We start from the raw sequence: 10,614 nt of genomic DNA on the forward strand, positions 1-10,614 counted from the left end.
ACTGGCGAGAACAACACAAAAAGCGCTTGTCCCCCCAGACCCCGTTTCTTTGCGAGGATTATGAGACCTTTTTCATCTAAATGGGAATATATGAACATCCAAGCAGTCGGCATCCTAATGACAGCAGACATTGCACAGTAAGTTATGTTTTATTGTGTTTGTTGGCTCTCGTGAAGTCTGCAGTCAGTAGTAAACAGTAATGAAGTAAAAAAAGAAAAAAACGTGATGCATTTTTTTAATTAATGCACCGCACTGTGTGTGCTTAAAATGATCAAAATACATAAATATTAAATGTTATTATAAATGCGCCCATTACTACATTACATATTTACTTACATCATGTATATAAAACCTTAATGGAGGTGTTGGGATGTTGTTTTAAGAGCTTTATTGGCAGAATAGAGCGACTTCCATAGGCTCCATTGTAAGCAGACTTTTGATCAAATTTATTTAATATTTAGAATGCATAAAAACAAAATAACTTCCATCGTCATGTCTCTCATAGTGATTGTGAATGATAGGCAAAATTCCCCCCAAAAAGTGCAGTTCCCCTTAACCAATGGGAACATGGTAGATGTAGGTATAAAATAAAATAGAACGAACAAATGTAGAAACACACCTTTTACAATGGAGTTCAGGATGCGCATCACGCTGTCAACCACTTGCGAATGCTGCACCAAAATAACTACTACATAGATGATGGTCATGTTGACTTAAGTCTTTCAATTTCATTCAATAAAATGGAGCAAATTTTTATACTTGGCGAACTCATTTCCCGGGCCGAATTAAACCTGTTTGGCCCGTGCGCCATACGTTTGACACTGCTGGTTTCGACTGACGTCACATTTGAAAAGTTTAGATTCCAATCGGATTCGGACTACCTCCTGATGTGGCATTAATCTGATGCGAAAGAGATTTGAAGCACTTTGGAGCGTTCAGATTGGATCTGTGTCACTTGAAGGCAAAAAATATCAGATTTAGTGTGCAATGTAAACGAGGCTCTTGATATGTAGACTCAGATTTTGCTACTGTGTGAACAAGGAATTGTGTTTTTCTCTCGTCCAGGCTTGGCTAAATTCTTCCACAACGGCATTTGTCTAAGGAAGGATGCCGTGGCAGCCAGCATCCGCAGAGTGAAAACTATCCTCGGCTGGTTTGAGTCTCAGCGTCAGTTGGCCTTCTACGCCAGCTCTCTTCTCTTCGTCTACGAGGGTCTCCCCTCGTCTTTCACCTCAAGCGCCTTTTCCTCCCTCTTCAGCACACCCACAATCAGCCCAATTGCGGGCAGCAGGTGTTGGGATGGGGAGGAAGAAGGAAGGCTGGAAATAGGAGGCAAGAAAGAAGAGATGGCAGAGTACAACAACAACAACTTTCAGGTTGCAGTGCCCTGTGATTGCAGCCTAGACTCTGTTTACACCAATCATAGGAAAGGTGGCCTCCATATTTGTGCTAAGAGCAAAACTCATGGCAACAGTGGAGATGCTTGCACTTTGGGGACAACAACATGCCAACCCATTTCTGGAGAGAAACTGCCAGAGGGCCGTGAGCAAGACAACTCTACGTGGTTGTCCCAACAACCACCAAACGGAAATGGAAACAAATCCCAACTGGAAGGGAAGGCGGAGGACAAAGAGAGGGAGAAGAGCAGCAGGAGAGAGGAGGACATAATGCGAGGACAAGGGGGAGATGACGCAGCAGAATTGAGCAGAAGGGATGCGGACGTGGAAGTCAAGATGATCGACTTTGCCCACGTTTTCTCCAGCGAGAGCCACGATCACGGCTACATTTACGGCCTCAAACGTCTGCTGACTGTGTTGGAGCAGATCCTCTGCGATGATGTTTAGGCTCCTCCTCTTTTTACCTCCTGAAAATGAACCACTGTCTCCTCCTACCTGTCCATTCTCAAATCTTGGAACGGCCATCATCATCTCATCTGTGGTAGCTCTCGTGTGTGTGCGTGTTTGTGAAAGCCAGAGGCTGACAGCAGCTCGACGTGCTAACCATTCCGATCGAGGTATCTTTCATGACGCTCACGATGAACCAACTCCAAAATGTGACCTAACCTTTCCTGTACTCCTTTTAAATTACACTGGATTTGACAAATCTATTTTTATATCATGGCCACAAAAAAATGTTGTTTCTCAGAACATCTCAAATCTTAAGTGAGCCACAGATGTTTATATCATAGTAACTATTTGATAATATTTTTAGGAGGTGGTTTTTGTAAGGATGCTGAGAGACATTAGCTCTATGCATGAAAAAGGTGTATTTTCTCATATTCTTTTTGAAACCACACAGATAGTAGGCCAAAGCTCAATTTTAGAAAAAAAAAGACATGTGATCTATTAAAATATTCCACATTACGTTCGAATTGGTAAACCTGATTGTGTGTTTGCACAACTTGTTGATGTCAGACATCGATGCAACAAGACGTCCACTGTTCCATTCTAACATGTTATTCGTAAACCAATCAGCAGACAGCAGCTTGTGCAACTCCACCCTACACAACAAATGTTTAAACTTTGAACGTAATTGTCCTGTTTAGCTTAGTGTCTTTGCAATTGCTCTGCCACACGCGATACTGAGAGCAGATCAGAGAAGTAAACACAACTATTTAGAGACGGAAACTACGTAATGTCAGGTACTCTATATTTGTGTGGATACATTTTTAATTTGTGGAAACAATTTTGAAAAATACAAACAATCTGACCAACAGCAATTATCAAAGCACTTACTCTAGCGTTCTTGATATGATACTACCTGGCATTATCACAACTGTCCTGTCGCTTTGGTGGTCATATCCCCTGTAGCTCCCTGCCTATAGAAGACATTTTCCTAACATTTAGGGACTGCTTTGTTATCCTGTGATGTATTTTTTCAACATGAACACAGTATTAGTAACAGTGTCTCTCAGCATTCACATACAATTTCAGTCTTTTAGCAATTCATTAAATTCTGCTCTGTGCAGCATTAAAATTCTGCATAATTGGCTCTGGTCAAAGTCTTACTAACGTGTTCAGGGCGTTCAATTCTATCATTCGATCGCCACCAGAAAACGGTTGTTCATTGTGTTCAGTCATTGCAACAATAGCACAATCTGTAAACAATTAGAACTACGCTATTGCAACTGGATTTTCTTCATTTACCGTAGGTTTACAGTGCATTTTCAACTGGAATTGGAAGCTCATCAACAATGTCAAATTCAAGCGTGGTTTCCTAAAGCTTAAACTGACCCACTTTACTGCCGTGTCAGCCAGGTTATCTGTACACTTTTACCTTGTGTTGTCACTTTTGTGTGTTTGTGGAATCCAGTGTCAACAGGGATTTGACTCAGGTAATTCATGGAAAAAAATCACTCCAGGATGCATTGTTAATATTACAGGTTGTAATGGCATTATATATGTATGCAAGTATGTATGTATGTATGGGGAGTTATATGTATGCATGATTGTGTATATACAAATGTATGTATGTATACATACATACATACAAACATACATATATGTATGAATGTGTATATGTATCCATTTTTACTGCTTGTCATATATACATATATATATATGTGTATATATATATATATATATATAGTACACACACACAGTATGTATATATCCACACGTTTGTGTATTTGTTATACATAAGTGTGTGTATATACTGTATGTATACAGTTTTTTCCGTACCATAGGGCACACCGGATTATACGACGCATGGCCGATGAGCGGGTCTAATCAGGTCTATATTCATACAAAAGCGCATTATGGGGTCATATTATGATTTTTCTTAATTTAAAATGGTCTACATAACATGTAATGGTGGTTCTTTGGTAAAAATGTTGAATAGATTTTCTAAAAGTCTCTTCAGGATGCACTGTTTTGTGGGCGGTCTTATTTACGTGGTTCCACTTCGACAGCGTCTTCTCCCCGTCATCTTTGTTGTAGCGTGCAAGGACAAGGGTGGAAGAAGTGTCAAAAGATGGAGCTAACTGTTTTAATGACATTCAAACTTACTTAAATCTATAAAGGAGCAGCGTCTCCTCATCCGTGGCTAACAATTGCAACAACAACGTCGGAAATGTGTCCCGTGAAAAACCAGCCAGCCAGGACTCTAATAACTAAAGTTCCGTGGATTAATTATGTAAATCCACTAAACCGGTAGTTTTTAGCGCTTCCATAGCGAGTCTACTGTCAGATATAAGTTAGATCTTTACTCTTCTTTGTATTAGAAATGGCAACAGCGGAGGATGAATGTCCCATAACAAGAAGATCGAGAAAAAGAAGCTTTTTGACTACGGCGTCGGCACAAATTTTCAGGACTTATGCAGATCCCAAATACAGATCAGCAAGTACCAAAAGGTAAGAAAAGTTGATTTTGCATAATATTGCGAAACAAAATGTCATATAACATGTCTGCTAATAGGTGCCATTTTGTGGTCCTTATACACACAATAATAATACCCAAATGTTGAAGTACAGTACATCTGACTACGGTAGTCTTAATGCTCCGACAAGCCAAGCCAAGCGGCTGCATAGCTTGCCAAAGTCGTACGAAGACATTTTGATCGATTTTTGAGCGCCGTTGTGTAATGTTCTATATTGTAAATGCCGTCATATTGCAGTCCACACGTATCTCTTAGGTGTAACCGCTATACACTGGTCACACTTATTACACCATGTACCAAATAAAATAGCTTTGAGGTCTGTAAGCACAACCAGAATTATCCTGTACATTAGGCGCACGGTCGATTTTTGAGAAAATTTAAGGATTTTAAGTGCACTTTATAGTCCGAAAAATACGGTGTGTATGTGTGTGCATGTGAATGTATGTGTGTATATGAGGGACAAGCAGTAGAAAAATGGATGTATATGTGTGTATGTATATATACTGTATATATATATATATATATATATATATGCGAGTATGTATTTTTACTTTGCTTTTAAATAGTATACCTGCCTGACTACTTGTGCTTTCGTTTGGTTCTGGTTTCTGATATTTGCGACCTTATTTTTTTATACTAGAGGGTCAAATATTTGAGAGGCTGTGCTGCAATTGATATAACAAAAAGGATTAATGGTGTGCTCTTCTGCCATTGTTGTTGTTGTTGTCATGGATTGGAGAATGAACGACTGAACAGTTGGAACAATTCCGTTCTGGTGGATACAATTTAATAAGACCACAACTTCTGAAGTCGAGTTTTAAGTTTGTAAGGATGAAAATGAGTCCTGCTTAGTGGGTGGAGATAGACAGCAAATGAATGTTATTGTTTTTCTTTTTTTGGGGGGGTGGGTCAAATTATTTTAAAGGAGACACACCGGTATAGAAAAAAAATACTTGTAACGTCAAAACTCAGTGAAATACTGTATTGACCCAAATATAAGTCAACCCCTTATTTTCAAGACTTGTTTATGACCATGTAAGAGAAATGAAAGATGGTTATATCAAATGCTGTTTTCAATAGCGGTGAAATAGCGGGTAGATTGCAATGAAACACTTAACGATGACGTGAGGCGCCATTACACTTCCACTCATTCATAAACCCTCCTGTCAGTCTCATGGAAGTCAAGCACGATAACCTTTTCTTCCAGATTGCGACAACTCTGTGCATCACACTTCCATGTCTTAAAGCCACTTGACTCTTGTTTGTTTCATTGATTATCATTGTCTTAAAATTAGCATAAGAACTCCTCTGTTTGATAACTTTCCCACCTCTGAGAAACGTATTCGAGTTTTTTTTATGTGTGTGCCGGGATGAAAAGCTCCAGCACTACCTGCTGCTGCTTTGCATCCAGACATTAAATATAAAACATGTCTTTTCAGAATTGTCATTGTGGAGAAGAAGTGTTCCTTTATCCCAGCCAATAGGGAGCTTCAACACTTGAAGGCTAAGCCCTCGCTTGAAAATAAGACAGGCCTCAAACATGTCACAGGCATTTTAAGACCCCAAGAAAGCGTGTTAAATGTGTGAAAAAGAGACACGAAACGTCTCCTTTAATTCTAAACCAGGGGTGTCAAACATACGGCGCGGACAGATGAGTTTGCTAAGTATAAAAATGAGCCAAAACATTTTTAGTGAAAGAAACTGCTGTTCTAAATGTGTCCACTAGATGTCGCCATAGCAATTCTTTGTATCTTTGTAGATTATACTACATATGTAAAAACAAAAAACTAGAGATGTCCGATATTATCGGCCGATAAATGCGTTATCGGTATCGTTTTTTTTGTTTTGTTTTTTTAATTAACATAAAAAACACAAGATACACTTACAATTAGTGCACCAACCCAAAAAACCTTCCTCCCCAATTTACACTCATTCACACTCAATCACACAAAAGGGTTGTTTCTTTTTGTTATTAATATTCTGGTTCCTACATTATATATCAATATATATCAATACAGTCTGCAGGGATAGAGTCCGTAAGCACACATGATTGTGCGTGCTGCTGGTCCACTAATAGTACTAACCTTTAACAGTTAATTTGACTCATTTTCATTAATTACTAGTTTCTATGTAACTGTTTTTATATTGTTTTACTTTCTTTTTTATTCAAGAAAATATTTTTAATTTATTTATCTTATTTTCTTTTATTATTATTTTTAAAAAGTACCTTATCTTCACCATACCTGGTTGTCCAAATTAGGTATAATAATGTGTTAATTCCACGACTGTATATATCGGTTGATATCGGTATCGGTAATTAAAGAGTTGGACAATATCGGATATCGGCAAAAAGCCATTATCGGACATCCCTACAAAAAACACATGATATTAATGCACCAGTCGGGGAAAATGAGCAAACTACATAAATAACATCCTGTAATTTGATTTTGATATAATTTTTTTATCTTGGTAGTTTGACAATTAACATCAATGAGTTGACTGATGAACATTATCACATAATTTATTCAGAAAGTATAAATAATGACAAATAAAGATAGAATACTATTAACCGCAACATGTAAGTGTAAAAAAATAAACATGATTTGTACATTTTCAGAATGTGCTTGTTCTATTTGTAAACAAAGAAAACAATCTGAAGTTGTCTTTATTTTTAAGTTATCGTGCCGTGATTTTAGCAGTCCGGCCCAATTGGGAGTAGATTTTTCTCCATGTGGCCCCCCATCTATAATGAGTTTGACACCCCTGCTCTAAACGTATAGTTATTTGCCTCATTTTATTTTATTTTATTTTCCAATTGTGTTCAAATTTTACAGATGGATTAGAATTGAGAATTCTGTATATTTATAGAGGTTTGTAGTTTGTTCTTAATATAAGCTGACGCTGCAGAAATGATGGCTGGACAGAGGAAGCTGAGACTAAAGATGCAGGAACCACTTGGATAATGTGAAAATAAAACACCAGAACCTTAAGCAGAATTCAGGTTCGTAACTTTGCTGGTAAAGGAAAAAATATTCTCCTATTGGTCCGCTCAACTCCAATATATTTATCTAGTACATGAAATATTACTTTCAGTGCTGCTGGGCATTAGTTTGAATCCAACATTCTGCAAGGTGTGTGTGCGTGTGTGTGAGATGTTTACTGCCCTACTTTGAACTGATGTGCACATGCAGGCCTTTTTACACAATATGTAGCTTTTAAATATATACAATGAAAATGATAACCCCTTTGTATTAGAGCCCAGTTGCAACTTAAATGTGACAAAAAGAGACGGCTGGTAATTACAATCAACATACTGTACATTTGAAGAGTCTTTAAACGTTTACATGATTTAGCAAAGCTGTATCTGGAACCGCTTCATAAACTTGATTGGGTTTTGTCTTTGTCTTCTTGATATTTTCCTTCATTCAGTCTGGCAGCTTTATCAGTCTTGCTGCTCGTCTGGCTGTGGCAAGCTAACAAAAGTCCATATCCTGCATATTCACGTGTAATAATTGTTGTCACTGATGCAAGCTTGTTGTGTAACGCCATAACCATGCTACCATACTTTTACACACGCCTAACTTTATGTACAAACCTTTTACAGCGGAATAGTCTACTATTTTTTAAATGATCCTTATCAGTTATAACGACAAAGCAGGGGTGAGACGTGTACATTATACAAAAGTTATTACAATTTATTATGAAAAAACACACAGAAATATAAGGTTCTTACTTCTTGTCTTTTGTTTTTTGGTTTGCCAAACTTTATTGAGCCCGAACACATTGCAGTGCAGTCTCTAAATTGAAATGTTTAATTTGATTGCATTTCAAGTTTTTTGGGGGGCAATTGAAGTAAGCTGTTCAAACTATGATGAGTTGATGATCAACAATAAAAGAGTTGACTGCTGTTTGAAATCAAATGTAAAAACAATAAAACTCTCTCATCCTTAACGTTGACCAAGCGTGTGAGTCTCTTAATGTAAACACATCCTCATTTCCATGTACTTATACACCAGGGGTGTCCAAAGAAACAGTTATAAATGTTTTACGACTTAGTAAAAAGCTCATTAGTCAAGGGTAGGTAAACAATGAATTCATATTATAAAGCATGTTTGAACACCCGTTAGTGTGCAATTTATAAACAGTTTGTGTTACTCATTATCTAGAAAATGTTAGGCAAGGCAAGGCAACTGTCATGTGTGTGTGATCATGTTTTGTTTTAGTCATGTTCGGTTTTGTTTTTGGACTCTTTGTGCACTTTGTGCACCATAGCAACCCATTAGTTTTCACCTGTTTCACGTTTTGAGTCACGCACCTGTTTTCACTGATCATGTCACTGCTATTTAAGCCTGTCTGTTTCTGTTGTTTGTCCTGGTGACATTATCCTTTCTAACTCTGTTTACCTCTGTCATTATCATGCCCTGCTTATTCCATAGTGTTTGCTTCATGCCATGCCACGTACGTTTTTGTTTTGCTCTTGTCACAGTAAGTGTTTATTAGTTTCACGTCCATAGTTTTGCCTTTGTCCTACTTTTTGTTTTCTTAGCCAAGTTTATCTCCGCCTGTGAGCGCGCCTTTTGTTTGTACCCCTTTTTGTAGTTTGTTAGTGTTAAAATAAAAATGTACTCACATTCACGCCTTGCCCGCGCCAACTTTCCTTTGCATTCCGGGAAAACACAACCCAAGGACCACGTTTTGACAGCAACTTTATTTGTATAGCACTTTTCATACACAAGGCAGACTCAAAGTGCTTCACAGACAACAAAGTGAAATTAAAGAAAATTAAAGCAAAATTAAAATGCAAACAATAAAAATAAAAACAGTGTGGACGTTAAAAGTTTTAGCTGAAAGCTAAGGTGAACATTAAAGTTTTCAGTCTAGTTTTAAAAGTAGTCAGAGTTGGGGAAAGTCTGACATCTTCAGGAAGTTTATTCTAGAGGGCTATATAGTGGGAGCATATCAGTGATATACTTCGGCCCTAGACCATGTAGTGATTTATATGTGAGCAGGGGGATTTTGAAATCAATTCTCTGATGTACAGGGAGCCAATGTAAGGATTTAATAATTGGTGTAATGTGCTCACATCTTTTGGTCTTTGTTAGAACTCTAGCAGCAGCGTTCTGAACAAGCTGTAGCTGCCTGACAGTTTTTTTTGGGAAGACCTGCAAGGAGACCATTACAATAGTCTAGCCTACTGGTAATAAAGGCATGTACAAGTTTTTATAAGTCGTGAGCTGATATGAGCCCTCTAAGTCTTGTTACATTTTTGAGGTGATAGTAGGCCGATTTTGTTACTGATTTGATGTGACTGTCGAAATGTAAATCAGAATCTAAAAAAACCCCAAGATTTCTGGCTTTATTTGAGGTTTTCAGGGACAGTGATTGGATGACTTTAAACCTTTCTTTTTTAGCACCAAAAACAATTATCTCAGTTTTATCTTCATTTAGTTGTAGGAAATGTTGGCACATCCAGTGTTTGACTTGCTCAATGCACTGGCACAGAAGATCTATGGGGCGATAGTCATTTGGTGATAGCGCTACATACTGTAGATTTGGGTGTCATCGGCATAGCAATGATGGTCAATGTTATCATTTTGCATGATTTGTCCTAGTGCAGGGGTCGGCAACCCATTAGCGCCGCCCTCGTGGCTCTCTGGAGCTTTTTAAAAAATGTATGAAAAATGGAAAAAGATGATTTTTTTATTTTTTGTTTTATTTTTGGTTTATGTAGGAGGACAAACATGACACAAGCCTCCCTAATTGTTACAAAGCACACTGTTTATATTAAACATGCTTCACTGATTCGAGTATTTGGCTAGTGCCGTTTTGTCCTACTAGATTTGGCGGTCCTTGAACTCACTGTAGTTTGTTTACATGTATAACTTTCTCCGACTTTCTAGGACGTGTTTTATGCCACTTCTTTTTCTGTCTCATTTTGTCCACCAAACTTTTAACGTTGTGCATGAAAGGTGAGTTTTGTTGACGTTATTGACTTGTGTGGAGTGCTAATCAAACATATTTGGTCACTGCATGACTGCAAGCTAATCGATGCTAACATGCTATTTAGGCTAGCTATATGTACATATTGCATCATTATGCCTCATTTGTAGGTATATTTGAGGTCATTTAGTTTCCTTTAAGTCCTCTTAATTCAATTTATATCTCAAGACACACTATCTGTATGTAATATGGCTTTTAATTTTTTTAATTTTTGCGGCTCCAGACAGATTTGTTTT

The 10,614-nt window shown here is 37.7% G+C and overlaps 1 protein-coding gene across 2 annotated transcripts in view; it reads left to right on the forward strand.

Annotated features, from left to right (window-relative positions):
* Positions 1-8,335, forward strand: part of ipmkb (inositol polyphosphate multikinase b) — a 31,107-nt gene extending 22,772 nt beyond the window's left edge. For both annotated transcript variants that reach the window (XM_061967085.1, XM_061967086.2), the window contains one exon: positions 1,066-8,335. In XM_061967085.1, the coding sequence (XP_061823069.1) occupies positions 1,066-1,844 (779 nt within the window). In that variant the 3' untranslated portion in view covers positions 1,845-8,335. The remainder of the gene's footprint in view (positions 1-1,065) is intronic.
* The last annotated feature ends 2,279 nt before the right edge of the window (positions 8,336-10,614 follow it).

This window comes from Nerophis lumbriciformis, linkage group LG11 (assembly GCF_033978685.3).
Source record: "Nerophis lumbriciformis linkage group LG11, RoL_Nlum_v2.1, whole genome shotgun sequence".
Classification (NCBI taxonomy): Eukaryota; Metazoa; Chordata; class Actinopteri; order Syngnathiformes; family Syngnathidae; genus Nerophis; species Nerophis lumbriciformis.